The sequence below is a fragment of the Papaver somniferum genome, chromosome 3, assembly GCF_003573695.1.
Source record: "Papaver somniferum cultivar HN1 chromosome 3, ASM357369v1, whole genome shotgun sequence".
Taxonomy (NCBI): domain Eukaryota; kingdom Viridiplantae; phylum Streptophyta; class Magnoliopsida; order Ranunculales; family Papaveraceae; genus Papaver; species Papaver somniferum.
Window position 1 is genome coordinate 212,778,895 of NC_039360.1, and position 22,831 is coordinate 212,801,725.

General features: G+C 36.9%; 2 protein-coding genes across 2 annotated transcripts; both read left to right on the forward strand.

Moving 5' to 3' along the window:
- Positions 1-2,078: 2,078 nt before the first annotated feature.
- LOC113358584 (AAA-ATPase At3g50940-like) lies at positions 2,079-5,728 on the forward strand. Its single transcript, XM_026602184.1, has 2 exons — positions 2,079-3,038; positions 4,643-5,728. Exons 1-2 carry the CDS (start codon positions 2,246-2,248, stop codon positions 5,518-5,520), a joined length of 1,671 nt encoding a protein of 556 aa, XP_026457969.1. The 5' UTR covers positions 2,079-2,245; the 3' UTR covers positions 5,521-5,728.
- A 1,643-nt stretch (positions 5,729-7,371) lies between these two features.
- LOC113360607 (AAA-ATPase At3g50940-like) lies at positions 7,372-21,200 on the forward strand. The gene is given in 7 exon segments (XM_026604101.1): positions 7,372-7,478; positions 9,495-10,349; positions 15,002-15,350; positions 18,071-18,151; positions 18,258-18,371; positions 18,550-18,578; positions 20,849-21,200. Coding segments are annotated over 7 exon segments (1,887 nt in total).
- Positions 21,201-22,831: the final 1,631 nt, after the last annotated feature.

The window sequence follows — 22,831 nt, forward strand, 5'->3', positions numbered from 1 at the left end:
AGGAAGCTAGGGTTCGTCTGTCGTCTAAAATTGGGTGTTTACAGTGGTGGTTCTCCTGATTACCTTGGTGGGGTAGAGCTTAAACGTGAATTAGAGATGAGATTAAACATCCATTCATGGGTGATATCCATTGTGGTACAACAATCATGGAAATTCAAATTGGGGGTTTTATGTGTGATCCAAAATCGAATGCAAATGGAACTGTGCTATGAGAAAGAGCAGATTTGATTGATGGATTAACGACAGCAAAAATGAAATTTGTGTTGGTGGTGTTGCGGAGATAGTGATAGGTGGAATCAAGAAGGGAACTGCCAAATTTTTAGGGTTCTTCAATTTCAATTTGGGGAAGAACATCGTACAACAGATTTCTTTAATCTTAGCCCTTCATTTTTTGGACGGACAAAAATAGTCCACGTGTAAACTGTGTTAAGGACTTACTTGGTCATTGTTAATAAAGTCAAATATACTTTTGTAATTAGATATTTAGTTAACAGAAAGTAAGTACACGTCATCATTTGACATGGTCAACGTGGGTCAACGTCTGTTTCAGGTACCAAACGCCAAGCTGGACAAATGTTAGACCAAACTCAAAAGCTGGACAAAACTTGAGTACCAAAAACAAAATAACCCATCTTTTTTATGTTTAAGCCAGGATGAATCCAGTTTCATCCTTGCTATTTTTTTGGTGTCCATTTCATCCATACTAATTTTTACTCGTCCATTAAAATCATGTTTTAAAAATATTTGGACAAATGACTCATTTTCTGTTTATGAATCTAGAAAGGTGCCACTAGCTGACTAACAAATTGTGTGTGAAGCTAACATGAAGAAAATGTCACTCTCAAATTTGCGAACACAACACATACATGTTTTTTTATCATACATAATAGTCACAATGCAAGTGGCAACCTTCTACAAATGAATGTGATTAAAAGATTGTGAGAGATGACAAAAAATAATGATCCATAATCATTTGTGAGAGATGACAAAAGATAATAGTCACTATTTTTCTTTTCTTAACAATCTATTGTTTCCGTGCGTTTATGCTCTCATCTCTCTTGCTCGATCCTTAACAGAATGTCATACTTATCTTGTTCTTAACAATCACAAAGTAGACGTTGGCCGGTTACCTCGTCTTCTTAGCTAAAATAGCATCGCTAAATATATTTTAAACAGAAGCCTAGTAGACAAAAAACATAGGTATCATCATATTTTGCGATGCTTTCATATATCGCCCATGACATTATTTAACTCGACTCCATTCAGTTTTTGTTCTGCGCTTTGATCATGTCAAGGCGAAGAAGAAAAAAAAAGAAAAAGAAAAATCACCATGCACCAACACCTATCATCACCACCAGGATCACTCACCAACACCTACCCTGGCTAATACTAATGTCCATTATATAATTATTATACATTTTGATTATGAACCAACATCAATATAAGTATATTTATTAGCATGATTTTTGAGGTATTTATTATTATGAGGAATTAATGGTCATTAAAAGGATCATTCATTTTCTCATTTTCCCGACAGTGTACAAACGTTAAAAGGATCATAGAGTTATTGTCGGATTCTAGATCGCTGCAGTAATTACAAAGCTAGAATTTTTTTCCAAACATTCTTATCTTTTCATCCGGCCAGTTGAATCTAATTTTACATCAACAGAGAACAAGTTTTGCCACTAAAAATGTAAAATCCCTATAGGCAGTCACTACATTTACCCCTAAAAATGTAAAGATACTAGTACTAGATTAACCAAATTCAACGGGGATCAACGGTACCAAGTAAAAACAAATACTTCAATACAGAATTTGGTAACCCATTCCAATGTGTGTGTGTTTTTTTTTTTTATAGAAAAAGCTTAGGCCTAGAAAGGCACATAAGACCAGTACAGAGAGTTTGTGATGGTATTGGCATTGGATGTACCGCTCATCCTGCCAACATTGTTCCAATGTGTGCAACATTGAAGCATGTATCCCCTTATCATTTAATAGTACAATAGATATCAAGTACATCGAATACTTGTCAATTAAGAGTTTCAAAGTGCAAAGTACAATTATTGTTCTGCACCCTCTGTTGTACTCCCTCCCAAATCACATGAAAATAAAAAGTGAAATTCATAACGCTTCACTTTCCTCTTATCACTTATTAAAACCCTAAAAACTAGGGATTCTTACTCTCCCTCATTTCCTCCTCATCAAACTTGCAGCAGCAGTAGTTCTTGTTCTTGTGATCATCATCATGATGCCAGGAGGAATGGGTTCTTTTTTCGATTGGAGATCAATGGGTTCATTATACGCAACTCTGATGTTCATAAGAACAGCACTTCGTGAATTACTCCCACCAGAAATCTATTATTTCCTGAAAACTCGTTTCTCCAGAATCTTCACTTTCCATAGCCGGAACACCCTCACTATCCAAATCGAAGAATACGACAATGGCAATTTCATGAACGATATCTTCACTTCAATCCAAACTTACCTGAGTTCTAAATGTTTCTCATCATCAACAAATGTTCTTAAACTCTCAAGACTCAGAAACTCGCAGACACTTAACTACAACATGGTTCCTAACCAAACCTTGACTGATACTTTCGAGGGTGTGAAATTTAAATGGTCATTTCTAGTTTCTAGTACTGAATCATCTACGTTTCGTAGATCGTCGAGTTCTTACGAGAATTCGACGAAGATTAATCGGTATTTTGAACTTTGTTTTGATGAGAAGAAGAAAGAATTTGTTCATGGGAGATATTTACCTTATGTGATAAGACAAGCTGAGGAATATAAGTTTAAGAATAGAGGGAAATTGTTGTATACTAATAGTGCTGGTGAGGGGTCTGGTCATAGTAGTTCTGTTTGGTCACAGGTTTCTTATTTTAAACATCCGTCAACTTTCGATACGATCGCGATCGATCCTGTTCTTAAAAAAGAGATTAAAGGGGATTTAGAGAAGTTTGTTAGCAGGAAAGATTATTATACTAGAGTTGGGAGGTCATGGAAAAGAGGGTATCTTCTTTATGGTCCACCAGGAACAGGTATAATACTTAATTCCACTCATTTCTTGTTATTCTTATTAGGGGTTTATTGTTTTGATATCTTCATTTATTAATTTTGGGCTTAGTTTAGAGTTTATCACTGCTTTCACTAGTACTTTGAAATCAATAGGCTGTTTTTGTTAATTTGCTGATTCTATATGAATCTGACTACCTGATTTTTGGTTGTTTTACGGAATATCTGAATTGAATTGGTTCAAATGCTGATTTTGGGTACGAAGTAGATAACATGCTGATTTTAAGTGTACACTGAAATGTAAGATTTCATAAGCTGTAGATGGAATGTTGTTTATTTTTATGATTCCATGGGTGAATCTCACTTGATGTTTTTGATCCTTTTGTTTGATTTCTAAGGCCTGTTATAAATTATATGGTTTGAGAACGGATCAACCATCATGGGGGTAAGTTATCTAAGTGACAGTGTCATACTATATGGGTCTGATTCAGAATCCAAAGGTTGATTTTGGAATGTTTGAATCTGTGTAAATATATGGCTTGGGATATTCTTAAACGTATTTGTCTGATTCAAGGGTCACTGGATCAAGTTTTATGGAGTATTTCATAGTCTTAAGTGTCTCAGATTTACAATTCAAAGGCTGTTCCTGTTTTGTTTCCTTCGTATCTCCACCAACCAGTCGAATGAGCCTACCTTCATGAATATTTTTTTTGGAAAGAGCCTTATTCGTGTCTAAATTAGGCAAGACTTTCAACGGAGAATGAACTAGATGAAATGTCTTGCTTGGGTCTAGTTAGACCTTAGACAAGATGCATGACTTGAATCTGTTCAAGGTCCATTGTCTTAAACTTGGATATTTCCTTTTCAAGTGTCTCGGGTCCAGAATGCACCAAGGTCTTCGATATTAACCTTAAAATTTAGTTGCAACAGAGGTCATCATCTTGAACCGATTTGTTTTTGATATGTCACTGAAAGAGTTTGATCTAATTTAGTTGTAATTTGTTTTGGTAAATTTTCATGCATAAAATTTCAGTTGGTTATTAAGTAAAAGTAATGCCTGCTGAGCCTTATCTTGGGTATTTTTAGTAATCCTTCACTTTCGGCACATTGAATGTACAAATAACAGAAATGTGGCATTTGACATTGGTCATTCACAGGTTTTAGCTAAAACTGACTTGGTTACTACTCAGATAAAGGTTTTTGGTATATTGAATTGATAATATGACATTCATCTAATTCCAACAACATCACATGGTAAGGACTAAAATGACTTAGAATGAGTCTGTCAAAGCCTGGATGAGGATTCAGGTAAGTCAGGAGAACAAGTTAGTTACCCAAAGGTCTTTCACACATTTACACATTCATTCAGATGAATCAGATCATCGTCACAGACAGTTTGATATTATATTGTATGTTTTTACCCTCTTTAACTAATTTAGCCTCGAGTATTTATTAGTAATATAGACCGAGGAGTCATCTTCAGCCAAAATTCACGATCTTCTGAAATTTTAGTAATACCGAGTAATTTTTGTGTGAAAAACGTTATCTATTAATGTAGTTTGTATTCTTTGTTGAGTAAATTACTTGCAGGCTTAAAGTATATATGCTAATTAAGGTTTGTGATTTGCAGGAAAGACTAGTATGATCGCCGCCATCGCTAATTTCCTAGAATTTGATATATACGATATAGAATTAACAGCTGTAACAAGCAATTCTCAGTTAAGAAAGCTCTTGATTGCAACGACAAGCAAATCCGTGATTGTTATTGAAGATATCGACTGCTCGTTAGATCTTTCAAACCGAAATGTGAAGCAGAATGTCTATCCGATTGAAAATAAAGTCGGTATGAAGTTTCAAGGAGATACCACTACTAGCACTGGAAGCAGTTTAAGTTTGTCAGGGCTTTTGAATTTTGTTGATGGACTTTGGTCTTCTTGTTCTGGAGAGAGATTGATTATATTTACGACGAATCACAAAGAGAAACTGGATCCTGCTTTACTGAGACCTGGACGAATGGATAAACATATCAATCTCTCTTTCTGCGGTTACAGTGCGTTTAAGATTTTGGTTAAGAATTACCTTTTAATAGAAGAACATGAAAAAATGAAAGAGGTTGAAGAACTGATAGAGTTGGTTAAAATGACACCAGCTGATGTCGCAGAGTTTCTTATGAGTTGTGATGATGATGCAGAGGTGGGAGTGACAAATGTGGTTAAAGAAGTGAAGAAGAGACTGAAATTGATCAACATAGAAGATCTCAATGATGAAATGAGGAAGAAAGTGACATTGCTCATTAAAGAAGAACAAGAGCAAGAAGAGATAGATGGTTATGAACAAATGAAGCAAAGATTGCTCAGAGATGATAAGCAAGAAATGGAGAAACAAGCAAAAGAAGAAGAAAAAGATGATGCAGAAGACAGAGACTATGAAGAAGTAGAAGAAGAAGATGATAGTGATAAAGATCTTAAAGACTTGATTGCGGAGGATATATCGCAACTCTTAATATGATGGGAGTAATCGATTGGGTAAAAAAAATTAACTTTTAATTTCTGTTAGTCAGACTTTAAACTCCTCCTGAACATCAGGTTTATTGTAGGAGACGTAGAATATGAGCAAGCTAGATTTGCTACTCCCTCTAAATCTATATTTACTTTACCAGTTAATTAAATGGTTGTTGTTGTACCATTTATTTGAGTATTAGTTTTCTTTTGCATAACATTGATGCAATTCCACCAGAATCTAGGAAAAACTGAGACAAGTGACGATCATCCTGTCCTGACATCCTGAACACCTCCTTCCTTTCAAGATTCTGGGCGTCGCAGCCTGAAATAGTTGTGGTTGAAACTGGTTCTGTTACGAAACTAAGTTGAGTTTAAACTTGGGTCTTTTCCGATCAAAGAACGATCTATTTTTGTTCTGCTTATAGTAGTAGTAAATATTCGAGTCCCCTAGCCATAGAAAGGATTCGAGACGATGGTAGTTTTTTCGCTTGGTAATTTATTTATTTTTGGTCCAAGAAATTTATATTAAGAGCTTGGTAATTTGCTACTGCTAAGAGCAACTGCAATGGACGAGTAAACCCAAATTTTTAGTCGAGTGGGCTGGCGTAGTGGGACGGACCATCGATCAAAATTTGATCAAAGAGTAAAATACATACCAAATTTGGTCGGCGATCAAGACCAAATCCAAATATAGTCGGACGTTAATATAATCTCCGCTACACATCGGGCGTTGATATAATCTCCGCCATTCATCGCGCGTTGGTATAGTTAACGTCCAACGAACAGGCGTGCATATAAACTTCGCCTGAATGGGGCGTTGGTAAAGATAACGCCCGATGGGGCGTTCATAAACTTAACGCGCGAAATGGGGCGTTCATATACTTAACGCCCCACTCCATTTTCAAAGTTTAAAATTTTTGAAACTGGCATGGGGCGGGCTTTATACCTCCGCCCCATTTTTTTTTTTTTTGAAGCGTATACTATACCAACACCCCACTCGGGCGTTATCTTTACCAACGCTCCACGTCGGGCGTTATCTTTACCAACGCCTGATCCCAGGCGTAATCTTTATCAACGCGCGACCAAATATACTCTTTTCCCACTACGCCACATGACGGACTAAATCCAAATTTGGTCTTTTTTTTTAATCTTTGGTCTTTGGTTATACTCGCACCACTGTGGACGCTCTAACTGAACATCCTAAGCTAAATCCTCGTCATAATCAAAGTCACTCCTCCTACTAGCTAGCTTTTTTTTGCCAAAAAAATCTGCTACTCTGTTTGACCCATCGAAATGGAATAGTGGAAACTACAGCCACACCCATTTTTAGAATTCTTCCCACTGTGAAACCCACCGTCCAAAAACCTCACGGGCGCACCCATTTATTTAGAAAAGATTATTAGGAGACCCATTATTTTTAAATAGAAAAATATACGGGGAGAGGCGAGAATAAATTAGAAGATGTAGATTTCGTTTCAAATTGAGATTCTCTCCAAGTTCCAGAGATTCCAACTTTTGATTCTCATCAATTTTTCTCTTCTTCGTTCAAATTTAGTTCAGTCTGATTCGACTTTTTATTTTTAGGTTTTGGTTTTGATTTGGAATTTTCGATACCAGGCTTTAGATCTCAATTATGATTGGAGAAATTTTGAAGAAGCAACATTAAAAGAATTGATCATAAACTCTTCCAAAGGTGAGTAAGGATCTTGTTTGAGCAACAATTGATATGAGTGTGTGATTCGGACAGAATTGTGGTCGCAGTTGAAATTATAGGAAATGGGTTTTGTTTGAGCTTTACTCCGAGAACAAGAAGATGATCCTGTGAGATGGTGTTGCTGTTAGTAAGGAAAATTAGAAAATGGCGGTGGTGGATGAACTGATGGTTGTCTGGGCTGGTGTTCAAAGCAGAGTGTACGGCAAAGAGGTACAGTGCCTCCATATTTCAGTCGAGAGTGCTTTGAGCTGGTGATGGCAATTACTTGGAAGGTCTTGGCTAGGGAATGGAGCAGATATTACAGTGGCGTGGATGTTGATTACAAAGAGCGATGGAAGTTTTGAATTTAGAATTGGTTGATTACTGGCACTGATGCTCGGTGATGGAAGACAAGGTATTATGCTATCACTGTGGAGTTGAATTCAAGAATGGAATGAATTAGTAATGTTGTTTTGGGAAGATCTGGTGATTACTATTTAGTACTGGTGGAATACAGTATAAGTGATTGTGCAATTTAGCTGCCAAGTTATCACTTTCGTCTCAGCTTCACTCGGTCACTTTGTGAATGCAGAGAGAGCTGCAGTGGATTGAGGTACGTACACGTAACACTCCAAACTTACACTAAATTGGTATAGTTGCTAGCTTGTTGTGTACATTATGAATGATGTTACCTTTTGACCAGACCGTTGAAAATATTACCCTACCAATCCACTAAACTTACACTAAGGGAATCTTCCATACTAACATTAGTGGGAAGCATAGCCAGTAGCGAATATTATTCTTGAGTGGGATTGAACAATGGAGAAGGTGAACTTGATGTTGCAGTATCTATATATGGATTTTGAGAAGATGAAATAAGTATAGTACATTCCTTAGCTTTTCTCGGGTACCCATGAATTTTATAACACGTATATTTTGTATGTTCTACTTTGTTACAATGCTCACAGTAAAGTCGTGGATGTTTGTTACTATTGAAACCAATAAAAAAATAGACTACATAACATGTTATGCACCTATAATAATATCTGCATAACATGTTATGCAGTCGAGAAAATGGATGCATAACCTGTTATGCATCCGAAAATATGACTGCATAATGCATTATGCATCGAGAAAATTGTTGGATAATCTTTTATGCATCGAGAAAATAAATGCATAACCTGATATGCATCCGTAAATATGGATGCATACTGCATTATGCATCAAATTCTTTTATGTACGCACTAAAATTAACCAAAACAATGGTTACATAACTTGTTATAGATGCATAAAAATATGCATAATTTGTTATACGTCCGCAGAATGTGTTATGCATCTTTTTTGGTGGCTGCATAATGGTTATGTATCAAGTTTTCGAAAATTTTACCTAAAATGATGATCACCTCCGATTTTTTCGTGAAAAACAAAAATTTGATATTCTTGTTTGTACTCGTTGCGTAGCTCTCTTAAAAAGATTTCCAACGATATAAAATTTGTAAAAATCCAAGGCGCGGATTTTTAGATATGTTAATCCAAGTTGCGTTACCAATTATACCCCTAATGCATAACCCTTCATGCGGATGCATAATCCGTCATGCATACGTTTTTAAAATTTTCAGATAATTATGAGTGTCACGGTACCCAAAATTAATTGTGGGTCTGACAATGAAAATATTATTTATTTTAGGTCTCCCCTAATTTTCCCAATGGAATAACACCCTTTGTCAAAAGCTAGTATCCAATTGATGAAGCCCATAAAATATATTCAAATAAGAATTTTTATGGCCACGAGACAAGTTATCATCTGTGCTAAATCATAGTGGTGTTTGCACGTTTTTATTTTCTTTTTAAAATTAAATGAAAGGGGATTTTTCTAACAATAACTTCTTCCTTTTAAAGATTATATTGATTAATTATAATTACTTGAGCCCCAAATTAGGTTTAGGCAGAACAAACATATTTTGCTTACATAGCTGCATATTACTTGAGCCGCAAAACTCTCACAAGATATATATATATATATATATATATATATATATATAGTCACATGGGATCTCCAATTTGATCAACCTTGAATAACACCAAGGTTCTCTTTCTGGTTTGTATTAAAATTGTGTTTTTATTCAGTTTCCGGTGCAAATTCGGTTTCTTAGTATTCTTTGTAAGTTCGGTTTCGTGTTTCATAGGTTCACGCCATTGCAAGCTAGAGATTGAGAGAGAGACAATGGATTCCATCTGGAAAGATGGTCCCACGGATTGGAAATCTATGGCTTCCATGTATGCATCAGTGATTTAGTACCTCCTGAAATATATCAACTTGCAAAAACTTCATACTCTTACTTCTTCTCTAAAGTTCAACCAAAGTATCTTACAATACATATTCAACAATACGAAAACGGTTATGATAACACTATTTTCAAAGCAGTTGAATGATATCTTAGTACGAAGTGTTAGACATCTTCTTCCGAATTGCTAAGGCTATCTAAAATCAAGAATGCAAAGAACCATACTTACACTATGGTTACAAAGCAACTAATTGAAGATATCTTCAGAGGAATTCGTATCAGTTGGACTTTGTTAGAGAATGAGGAGACAAAAGAATACAAAAGCGCTAGAGGATACTATTTGGAGGTTTCTTTTGATAGCAAATACAAGGAGGTTGTGAATTCATCTTATCTTCCTTATATAATCAAAGAAGCAGAAGTTTTCAAATTCCACAACAGAGGGAAGAAACTATACACCAATCGGGACGGAGGTAGCTGGTCACAGGTCTGTCTTTTCAGTCATCCTTCTACGTTTGATACAATTGCAATTGACCCTTCTCTTAAAAAAGAAATTCAAGATGATGTAAAGAAATTTGTGAGCAGAAGTGAGTTTTATACTAGAGTTGGAAAAGCATGGAAAAGAGATTACCTTCTCTATGGTCCTCCTGGAACAGGAAAAACAAGTTTGATTGCTGCCATTGCTAATTACTTGGAATTTGATATATATGACATGGAATTAACTTCCTTTAGTAAGAATGAAGATTTAAGAGAGCTGTTAATAAACACTTCAAGCAAATCAATTATTGTGGTTGAAGATATTGATTGTTCAATACATATTGAGAACCGGAAAAAGAAAAACAAGCGCAGAAGGAACAATGTGTTGGTTAAACTTCAACATAGAAGTCACTAACAAGCTGGTTAGGACAAGATTAGAAAATTGATGTAATCCTAAGGGAATTAGAAGTCATCTAGTTCTAAGAAAAGTAAAGACATGTAATAAGGTAATAGGACTAGGAAAAGGAATTCATAGTTCTATATATATATGATCACCAAAGTTGTGGTTGATCATATGAGCAAGATTAGAGCTTGTGTTTAGTTTTGAGAGATTTTATAAACATCAATAAAGAGAGTTGTCTTTATATAAGCTAAGTTTCATCTTGCAGTTGCCATTAATTGGTATCAGAGCTTGTTTCTGAGCCATGGAAAACGAAACCACCATTGTGGGTGCAAAACAGTTCGCGCCACCATCAATACAAGTTCCAATCCTCAACGCCACAAACTACACAGTATGGGCCATGAGAATGAAGGTACTGATGAAAATCTACAAAGTTTGGGAAACAATTGATCCTGGTACATTGGACCCAGACAAAAACAATGTTGCCATTGGATTACTCTTTCAAGCAATACCAGAATGTCTTGTTCTACAAGTTGGTGAACAGGAAACTTCAAAGAAAATTTGGGATGCAATAAAGGCACGTAATCTCGGAGATGATCGAGTTAAAGAAGCCCGTCTGCAAACCTTAATGTCTGAATTTGAAAGAGTGAAGATGAAAGACACTGATACTATTGATAGCTTTGCAGGAAAGCTATCAGAGATAGCCTCAAAAGCTGCGTCACTTGGACAATCCATTGATGAAGATAAACAGGTAAAGAAGTTTCTCAATAGTTTACCAAGATCCAAGTATATTCATATCATAGCTTCTCTCGAACAAGTCTTAGATTTAAAGAAGACTAGCTATGAAGATATAATTGGAAGATTGAAAGCATATGAAGAAAGAATCCTTGAAGAAGAAAACAATGGAGAAACTCAAGGAAAACTCTTGTACACAAACTCTTACCAACAAAACTCTGCGACAAGAGGAAGAGGTCGTGGAAGAGGTGGTAGAGGAAACAGAGGCCGAGGAAGGGGAGGAAGGTTTAACTCACAAGATAGAACAACAAGTCAGAATGATCAAAACCAAGGGAAAGAAAAGAAGGATAGATCAAACATTATTTGTTACAGATGTGATAAACCAGGACACTTCTCCTCTGTATGCCCTGAAAGAATACAAAAGATGGAAGAAGCAAACAAGAATGAAACAAGGGAAGCAGATACAGCTCTTTTCATGCACGAAGTTGTATTCTTAAAAGAAGGGAAACTAATACCAAAGAACTACGAATCAAAGGATGGTGAAGAAGGAATCTGGTATTTAGATAATGGAGCCAGCAATCACATGACTGGTAAGAGACACTACTTTTCTGGACTCAATGAGAAAATCAAAGGACAAGTGAAGTTCGGGGATGGATATTCTGTAGAAATTGAAGGGAAATGATCAATTCTATTTCAGAGCAAGATCGGAGAACAGAAGCTTGTCACAAACATCTACTTCATCCCAAACTTACAAAGCAACATTCTAAGTTTAGGACAAGCTACAGAAGTTGGATGTGATGTTAGAATGCGACGAGATTATCTAATGACCCAAGTGGAAGACTTTTAGTTAGAGTCTCACGCTCACAGAATAGACTCTACAAGATAAGTCTCATGATTGGAAGGCCATTGTGTATGAATATGAGACTGGAAGATCAGACATGGAAGTGGCACGCAAGGTTAGGACACATAAGCCTTAGAACTTTAAAGGCAATGTCTCATAACAAGATGGTTCGAGGACTACCACAGATAAATGATGACGCAAAAATCTGTGAATCATGTTTAGTTGGGAAACAAACTCGTCAAGGTTTCCCAAAAGCAACAACATTCATAGCCTCAAAGCCATTAGAGCTTCTTCATGCTGATTTATGTGGTCCTATTACACCACAAACCCTTGCAAATAACAAATACATATTTGTTATTATAAATGACTTCTCAAGATATATGTGGTCTATTCTTATGAAAGAAAAGAGTGAAGCATTTGACAGATTCAAAGCTTTCAGAAATCTGATAGAAAAGGAGTTAAAAGAGGAGGTCAAAATGCTTAGAACTGATAGAGGAGGAGTGTTCACTTCCGTAGAGTTCAACAAGTTCTGTGAGTCAAATGGAATCAAAAGGCAACTCACAGCACCATATACACCACAACAAAACGGAGTGGCGGAGAGGAGAAACAAGACTCTAATGGAGATGACAAAAAGTTCTTTAAAGGCTATGCAGGTACCTAATTATCTATGGGGAGAAGTTGTACGACACTCCACATACCTAATAAATAGGATACCTACGAAAGCTCTGAAAGACATGACTCCATATGAAAGTTTGCGAAAGAGAAAACCAAACATAGATCATTTAAGAGTGTTTGGTTGCAAAGCATACGCAAAAGTTGATTCTGCAACTCTTAAGAAACTGGATGATCGATCTCAGAATCTTGTGCATCTAGGAATTGAGCCTAGATCCAAAGCTTACAGATTATTCAATCCAACAACGAAAAGAGTAATAGTGAGTCAAGATGCGGTATTCGATGAAAAAGCAAACTAGAACTGGAAAGAAACTAATGATGGACCAAGTAGGGATCCATCATTAGTTAATCAAGAAGAAGAAGAGAATAATGAAAACACTGAGAATAACGAAGAAGAAGAAGAAGAAGAAGAAGAGATCGATGAAATAACTCAACCCATTCCACTGCGAAAATCAACAAGACAGATACAAAAGCCATAGTATCCGGAGGATTATGTTCTTCAAGCTGCAGAAGAATGTGAGATTATGCTACTTTCTGTTAATGATGAACCAATGAATTTTCAGGAAGCAAAGGTCTCGACTAAATGGACACAAGCATGTAGAGAAAAAATTATTTCAATCAACAGAAACAAGACTTGGTTTCTAGTTGATAAGCCAGGTGGGGTAAAAGTGATTGGTCTTAAGTGGATCTTCAAAATAAAACGGAATGCTGATGGTATTGTCAACAAATATAAGGCAAGACTTGTAGCTAAGGGATACGTTCAAGAATCAGACATAGACTTTGATGAAGTTTTCGCACCAGTTGCTAGACTAGAGACAATTCGTCTCTTAATAGCAGAAGCAGCATCAAACTCATGGGAAATTTACCACTTAGACGTTAAGACAACATTCTTACATGGTGAATTGCGAGAAGATGTGTATGTTGAACAACCAGAAGGTTTTGAAGTAAAAGTACAAGAGCATAAGGTTTATAAGTTATCAAAAGCTCTATATGGTCTAAGAGAAGCTCCTCCATCCTGGAATACAAAGTTAGATCAAATCTTAAGAGAAATCAGATTTGTTAAGTGCTCTAAAGAAACATCAGTATACAGAAGAGAAGAAAAGGGAACGCTTCTTGTGATTGCAGTCTATGTAGATGATCTATTTTTGACTGGCAACTCCCTTAAGGTGATCAATGAGTTCAAGAGAGAAATGTCATCAAAGTTTGAGATGTCAGACCTTGGAAAACTCACTTATTACCTTGGCATAGAAGTCCATCAAGGAGTAGATGGGATTCAGATTAAACAAGAAGCTTATGCAAGGAGAATTCTGAAAGAAGCAGGACTTGAAACTTGTAATCCAACTAAGATACCAATGGAGTTTGGACTTAAAGTTTCAAAGGCACAAAAAGAAGCAGAGATTGATTCAACGAGTTATAGAAGAAATGTTGGATGCCTAAGATACTTATTACACACAAGACCAGATTTGGCTTTCTCTGTGGGAGTAGCAAGCCGTTATATGCAGAGTCCACGCAAGTTTCATGGTGATGTAATAAAGCAGATATTGAGATATCTAAGAGGAACAATCAGCTGTGGATTGAAGTATGGTCGAGGAGGATTAAAATGAATTGTTGGGTATAGTGACAGCAGTCATAATATTGACCAAGATGATGGAAAAGGTACAACTGGTCATATATTTTATCTAGGAGAAGCACCTATTACATGTTGTTCACAGAAGAAAGACACTGTTGCCCTCTCATCCTGTGAAGCTGAGTTTATGGCTGCAACAGAAGCAGCTAAACAATCAATATGGCTTCAAGAACTGTTGGGTGAAATCAAAGAAAGAGAACCTCAAAAAGTTCTCATCAAGATTGATAATAAGTCTGCAATTGCACTCGCTAAAAATCCAGTGTTTCATGGGAAGACGAAACACATTCACAAAAGGTATCATTTCATACGAGAATGCATCGAGAAGGAGGTCATTAACGTAGAACACATACCTGGAACTGAGCAGAAGGCAGATATATTGACAAAGGCATTAGCTCGGATCAAGTTTGAAGAAATGAGACAATTGATTGGAGTACAAGATATGTCACGGGTAAGGTTGAAGCTTAACAGGGAGAATGTTGGTTAAACTTAAACATAGAAGTCACTAACAAGATGGTTAGGACAAGATTAGGAAATTGATGTAATCCTAAGGGAATTAGAAGTTATCTAGTTCTAAGAAAATGAAAGACATGTAATAAGGTAATATGACTAGGAAAAGGAATTCATAGTTCTATATATATTTATGATCACCAAAGTTGTGGTTGATCATATGAGCAAGATTAGAGCTTGTGTTTAGTTTTGAGAGATTTTCTAAACATCAATAAAGAGAGTTGTCTTTATATAAGCTAAGTTTCATCTTGCAGTTGCAATTACAATCACAGTAATTCTGTGAGATTGTCTGGTGTTTTGAACTTTGTTGATGGACTTTGGTCACCTTGTGCCGGAGAAAGGTTGATTATATTTACAACGAATCATAAGGAGAAACTCGATCCGGCTTTGCTGAGGTCGGGTCGAATGGACAAACATATTTTGCTTTCTTATTGTAATATGGAATCGTTTAAGGTTTTGGCAAAGAATTATTTGAAACTCGAAGAACATGAGTTGATGAAAGAAGTTGAAGAACTACTGAGCGTACTTGAGATTACACCAGCTGATGTTGCAGAGTGTTTAATGAGTTATGATGAAGATCCAGACTCGGGTATGAGAAATGTGGTCGAACAGCTGAAGAAGAGATTGCATACGAAGAACAACGAAAACAAAGGAAAAGATACCACGAAGAAATCAGGATCTGATACCAAAGAAACACAAAAGGCCAAGAAGAAAAAAGAAGAGATGAAGAAGAAAAAAGGAAGTAAGAAGAAAAGAGAAGAGTCAGATGACTCAGATAACTCGGAGAGCTCAGATCACTCGGACAACTCTGATGAGTCAACTGGTTCAGATGATTCAGATGGCTGTTTCAGATGAATTGCATTTTACGGATGAAACGATGATGGCGATAAATATGATGATGATATGATATTGAAGCTTAACTATAAGACGACTGAATAGAGTATATTCCAGAGTCTTGTGCATCTTGAAAGTTCTGGTAGTTTTTCTTATTCAAACTAGCATAGCTTTTCTTGTTCTTACTGCATACATACGTATATTAATGAAATTACTGTACTAGTTAGTAAAAACTACTTGAGATGGACATGAACTCAGTGAACCAATTCTTCGTATCTTACTTGTTTTTCATAATTAGATACGAGTTAGTTAAGATTGGACCACTTGAAGTGGCGCGAACTCAGAATTTAAAAACAAACTAATAAATTGTTGTGCATAATGAAACACGTGAGAGGTTCAAATCATCGGACTAGTTGAAGCGGCAAATTCAAATTTGTGTACTAACTAATATTCAAGATGAAAACCTTAGCTACAACTTGGGAACAAATATGCAAACCTCAGCTGATGTTAATCCCCCATAATTCATCACCGTAGCTGAAGCTAATTCTTTATCCACGCATCGTGTGTTGGTGTCTTGGAAGGGTAGGCCTTCGATTGTATGTCTCTACACTGAAACCTGCAATGATAACACAACAATGGGATAAAGATATCGAAGATGCAGTGGAAATAATGATTTGAGAACCTTTGGAAGAAAACGAATCTTATAGATTTGGTTATTTCATGAAATCTGGGGGCATTCAAATTCTAAAACAGTGAAGAAATGTTCACGAGATACTGATAAGTAGAGTTAAGATGTCAAATACCAATTTCTATCATTCAAGGCGTGATACATATATGAACGGAACTATCTGAAAGTGTACACAGTATGGAAATTCAGCATCATTCGAAACCAAGGGTTGAATATTGTCAGCCCATTCACGCAAGCACATAAGTAGGGGTCCTAAATTAGCTAAACATCAAATTGCTAGACCTTTTAAGGAGAGTAGGGAGATTGAATTGGATCAAAAGTAAAGAGAAGTCTAGGCATCTAATGGTCAATATGAAACAAATCCAATCCAAAAGAAGACACACGCACAAGTCCTCTGCAATGGATAATCATCATTGAGTCTGACATGCAGATAAGAGAATTTTTGTCACAATTGTCTCTGTAAAATCACTGCGTCATTTAACAGCAGATTACACTACCTGCACAGAGTTGTCAGATATGCATACAGTATGTGTTCGACCCCTCCCTTCCACTAACTATTACAGCGAAGTTACTAACATGGGTTGTTTTTCTGTGGCCTTGAACAACTGAAACTCCCTATTTGGTAAGCGACCAAAAGAAGGATACCGTGGCTTCAGACAAAGACATTGTTACCTGTATCTGAAGACCCTTCCGGAAGTAAATGTAAAAGTATATTAGAAGTTGTGGGAGTTTTCAGCAGAAAATATAAACTTTGTTTGGCCTGAGCTCAATTTTAGATATGTAGGTGGTTCATATCCTATGCAGCACCATCTGGAAGGCACCATCTGCATAAGTTCTCAAATAGCGTGAAAAAATAATTACATTTGACATTAGCCTCCAACAAGATATGTTTCCATAAGCAGAGTAAAAATTAGGGATTTTTAACAAACTGCCACACTTGCAAATCCCGATTCAAGAAAATGCCACCGTTTTTTCCAGAGTTTATTAAATGCCACAACCGTTAGTTTTTCCGTCAGGACCCACACACTTGGTCTTTTTCGCTGACTCGGTCAAAAGAATCTTTCGTGATTTACATATTTACCCTTGAAAACCCTATTATACTAGTCATGGGTTCACCGTCTTTATCACCGGTAAACAAAAAAAGAAAAGAATAACAGGAGGAAATGTGTTGCTTCCGTGAATCATTTTTCAGAGCCTACAATGGGTATTTGCCAGGGTCTATCAAGAGCTTTTATATCTCGACTTCCAGGCTGAAATGAGTTCGAAATGCTGAGCAGTTGATGGAGTTTGAAGACCAATTAAACCAGTGAAGATAATGGTCTTGTTGGTTGATAATTTGGACTGGATTTGGAGATTTATGATTGTTGAATAGTTTCTGAACTATGGGTTTGTTGTGAATTGAATTTGCAGGTGTTTCAGTGAGTTTAGAAGCGCTAGAAATTTCAATGTTACACCAAGATGAGAATGGCACATTAGGTGTTCGATAAAAGTCCTAAATGGATTTTTCTTCACCTCTTCAAGCTCAGTTTCTACCAGTTGAGCCTGTGTACAAGGGATGTTGCTGAAAGTTGTTGAATAGAAGATGAGTTCAACTCGGATTCGAGTTTTGAGTGATTTTGGGGATGAAATTAATATCGAATTGAATTTTAGGGTTCAGTGAAGAACATCCTCAAGGAAAGGAAGTTGATGAGAACAAGGGATAAGAAGACACTCCTGCTACTGCCATTGATGGTACTTGAGGAAATGATGTTGCTGTTGATATTATAGATGAACTGAAGATAGGTTTGAGCTGGAATTGCAGGTGTGTTTTGCAGTGGTAGTTGCAACAGAATTGAAGGTGGTTTGTGCTTGGTTAATGTCACAGGAGCTGCAGGGAGTTGTTGTAGGCTCTTGAGATGAAGCAAGAGAAAATGACTGCGATGGTTGGTGATGAATTGCCATGGAACTGAAGTGTTGCTACAGAGTTCCATGGGTATTTGGTGACTTAGATGAATGCTAGGACAGGTGACATGACAGTGTTGATGCTGGAGAGTTTTACTGGTGGATGTTGCAGGTGCAGTGAACCCAAGAACAAGGAGGAATCGGTGATGGATTACGGATGGGTATGATGCTGTTGAACTGGACATGGCGAGATTGCAAGCGAGATGAGTAACAGATTTGCTGGTAATGAAATTGAATTGGCACTGGAAATGGTATGAGGAGATGTATGTTTATGAGATGAAATGGTGCAGCTGGTATTGTTGCCGCTGCAGTTTGGTGGTAGTTCTGATGTGTTCGCAGGCAGAGATTGTTGGAAATGAAGAAAGGAGGTTAAGCCGGTCGTGGTCCTGGTGAAGATGAGTATGCCAGATTACAGGGTGATGGCTGGAGTAAATGGAGTTGAGATGTTTAAGCAGAGATGAGCTGTGACAGATTTGAGGGTGTATATGTCTTTTACTAAGCTGGATAAATGCCACCTATGCACTAACTGATGGCAACATTTTTTTTGGATGGAAAAGGTCAAACGTGTGGCATTAAATAAACTCTGAAAAAAACGGTGTCATTTTCTTAAACTGCAAATTGGAAGTGTGGCACTTTATTAAAATCCCCTAAAAATTACTACAAACAGGAGAACCCTCCCTGAAACTGCATTCGCAATTCTACTATTAGTATGATCTGTTGTACTATCAGGAACAACCCTTCCACGATAGATGACAATTCGTAACATGTTGCGGACAGGGTGGACTTCCACCACGAATCAGAATCAAACATTGAATATTATGAACCTCATCAAACATGAGTTAAAAGAGCAGTTTATATGTTGGACAAAGGTTTCATCATTTTTTGCAGTCTCCTGATCTTGGAGTCAAAATCATATCCAAAAAACTGTATATAATGCACTGTACAATCTTTGATCAGCTAAGTTACCAATTCTTTACTTTCCCTCTCAAAGTCGGTAGTGACATCTAGCACAATGCTTCGTAGGAACTCTATCCAAAATGTATCAATTACTAAATATGTATACACATGATTAATCTTCCGCCACGTGTTGAAGGAAGTACACATGGAAGACATGCAACATTAGGTCATCAAGATACGATGCCACGTCCCAACATCCAGGAAACCTCTATCGTCTATATCTGTTCATCTTCACGATGATCCAATGGCTCAGGATCAGGGAGTACTGAAGGAACAAGCCACCGCGAAGTACTGAAGAGCACCCAAAGATCTGCTTTATCCCATCTCAAGGCAGACCCAAGACCAACGGTGGAGATTAACTCCACTGACGAAGATGTGACAGGGGCATCAGACATCTGTCTGACGCGTGCGGACCATCCCAACCACCAATATGAAATACCATAGGCATAGGATACGTGTCAATCGATCTGTGGATGAGAAAGAAGTGACCCATCGTCATCTGGCATAGCCATTAGGGGCATCGGTTCAGAACGAGGATACCAGCGGCATCGGTACAAAGAACGAGAAGATAAGATTGCAACTATCTCTGACGGTGGGCCCCACGTATCAACCCTATAAATACCCCTCTCCACTAAGAGAGAGGGGGTCAAGGAATTCTTAGTAAACATAGGAGAGAGAAATAGGAAGAGTAAGTATGAACTCCATTTCCCCTTTTAGCTTCGTATTTCAGACAGAGTCATTCGACTATGTTAGGCAGAGTCATTCCACAAAATAAAAAAGTTTAAATCCATAATCCAATTACTAACTCAAGTACTCAACAATATTTATGAAATTCAGAACAAAAAATCATGCAAAACCAATTTCATAATAGGAATTCAAAAGTAGAAATCGAGGAGTATTTTGAAGAGGGTCGGTGCTTACGCTGGGATTTGTTGGTGCACGTAGAGAACGAAACGGATAATCTCTTTGAGGAGAGGAGGTTGAGGATTGCAGCTTGTTTTAATGTACATGAAGCTACCTGATAGGATCCGGGTACGAGAGAAGCACAATCCTATATTGAACCGATTTGTTGATTGGAAGATCAACCACCTTAACAATTGTGTTCATTTCTAATTTTCCTTCTCCTTCTTCTCTGGTTTTCTCCGTTTTAGCGAGAAAAAGTGGAACTGATTTAAAATTGTTAAAATAAGGGCGAGTTGGATCGTGGTGACCCAAAATCCACCCCATCACCTATGAAGTTGGAGCTCCATATGCGTCGGTCGGTTCAGGTTTCACCTAAAATTATCGACGGAACCGCTAGTGCAACTAACTTTGCCCGACCTATCTTTCGTTTGGTCTCAAACCGCCTCAATTCGAGTCTGCCGGGTTTGGGTTTCAGTGAATTATTTCAGAATTTCCTGCCAATCTTTTTACTTGTATGTCTATATTTGTACCTGTCATATATTCAATAAGCATTCATACACATGTTTTAAGCTTAACTGATTGCGCGTTTTTACTTGTATGTCTATATTTATACCTACCATATATTCAATAAGCATTCATACACATGTTTTAAGCTTAACTGATTGCGCGTCCTCGAACTCTCTTTTTGCAGGAATTGGGGGAGTTGTTAGATATGATGACGGTTCATTCGTGGAAGGCTTTGCAAAACATATCTACCAAAATGGGTGCAATATGGCAGAAGTTTGGGGGTCAGAGATAGGCTTCAAACTGCTATCCAACTGCGGATCAAGAAACTGGAAGTTGAGTGCGACTCGACATATGCGATCCAACTTTGTAGAGGAGAGGTCCAAGCTCCATGGCATCTTAAGGGTTTATTACAAGACATTGAAGAAATGGAGAGGATGTTTGAAGATATTGTCTTTGAACAACAATATAGAGAAGTTAATTTCGTGGCCGATACTTTGGCGAAGAAGACGTCTGAAAGATATTTGGAGGGTGTTTGGATCGATAATCCACCAGATGAAATTGTCAATAAGCTTGTTGATGATATTCAGGGTATCTCTTACTCTAGAATAGTTAGAGTCAGTTAGCAAGTCGTTATGGGCGGGTTTGGTTTAAAGGCCCACGGTTACATCGTGTGCGCGCAGATTCGGTTTGATGGGTTGGTTCTTGTGCAGCTCTACATAAAATGTATTTTGTGACCTAAAATTTGCTCTGTGATCCACAATAAATTCTATAAACATAAAAAAAAAAATACAATTATCCTACTACTTTGGCTCTTTAGAGTCCAAGGAACTAGGTGAGCCCCCCACGGTATATTCCGTGAACCAGAACATTTGAAGCTATAATCGGTGCCTCGACGCATTGTCTTTGGCATCCATGTAAACCTTATATTATAGCAAATATGGTTTTAGTGACAATAGTTTTTGCCGCAAAGAAGATTTCACTGTTAAAGTTTTTTTTTTTTGACAAAAAGAAAAATGGTTGTCATTGTTTTTAGCTCTTCCGCGGCGGGATTCAGGTTTAGTCCCTCATAAGTTTTAGCGACTAAATTTAGAGACAAAATAATGTTTAGTCATTGATAAGTTCTTTGTAATCATACGAAAAGAAGAGGGTACCCAAATACACCACAATCTTTTTATTTATCAACCTATAAGTCCTCTACCGAATGTGATTGTCTATGGACAGAGTCAAGACAATACTATGACTCGGTTCACACTTTGTGTGATCGTCTATGGATACAAGATCGAGATAATACAACAACAAGATAACTTGTGTGATTGACTATAGATACAAGATCGAGACAATACAAAAATAAAGTGTGTACTTGATAATAGTTTCGGTAATAACCAAACTCCATAAGATCACTATCAAGTATTGCGGAGTTAACGTACAAGTTAATTTACTTTTAATGGAATAGAAAAGTAAATAACACAGCAATATTTTGTTAATGAGGAAACCACAAATGCAGAAAAATCATGGTACCTAGTCCAATTTTGAATAATCTCGGAATTAAGTCGTTATACAAAATCTAATACAAATTCGTATAGTTGAGACCAAACAGATCCTAGATACTTAGTTCCCTCAGTATCCCTGCACCTTCGACTTCTAGAGTCACGCACGTGAATAACAAGTCATTTGGATCGTATTCCAAACAGCAAAAGAAGAATCTGTTTGGTAATCACTTTAATCAATCTTGCTATAATATATAGATGAGTTGTTGACAAAGGCTCTTCCGTTTAATCTAATAAACTCTTTTGTCTGGTTAGATCAATCTAACTATGACTACCAAAATAGTCATGTATAGATTCACACTCAATCAATATAGATCTCAAATTAAGAGAAATATAGAGAACGCCGATCTCACGCAACTAGTCAATCAGATCTATCAAAGATAAAATGATTCTAGTTGGATCCCAGCCGATCAAGGTTTGTGCACTAAATCCACAAGATACGAAAACTAATAAGAAATTTTCTCCGTCTTCAAATCTTCTATTGCCTTCAAATACCTGCACAACACCACTTGAATCTCTTGTGATCAATCACGTACAGAACGTAGTCTGTTAACAATGGATTATCACAAGATGTCTTTAGATCTAACAAAAGTTATAAAAATCCCGTCGATACTTTGATCTAGTCTGAGTGAATCTTATATCAGAAAAGAAGATTCTCAAGAATAAACAAACTAGGTGCAATCAAAGTTTCAACAACCGTTAGTCAA

Bases quoted from the DNA above. Each gene is read 5' to 3' on its own strand.
- LOC113358584 (XM_026602184.1), top strand. From the start codon at position 2,246: ATGATGCCAGGAGGAATGGGTTCTTTTTTCGATTGGAGATCAATGGGT. The intron at 3,039-4,642 runs GTATAATACTTA...TGTGATTTGCAG, and splicing joins TTATGGTCCACCAGGAACAG to GAAAGACTAGTATGATCGCC.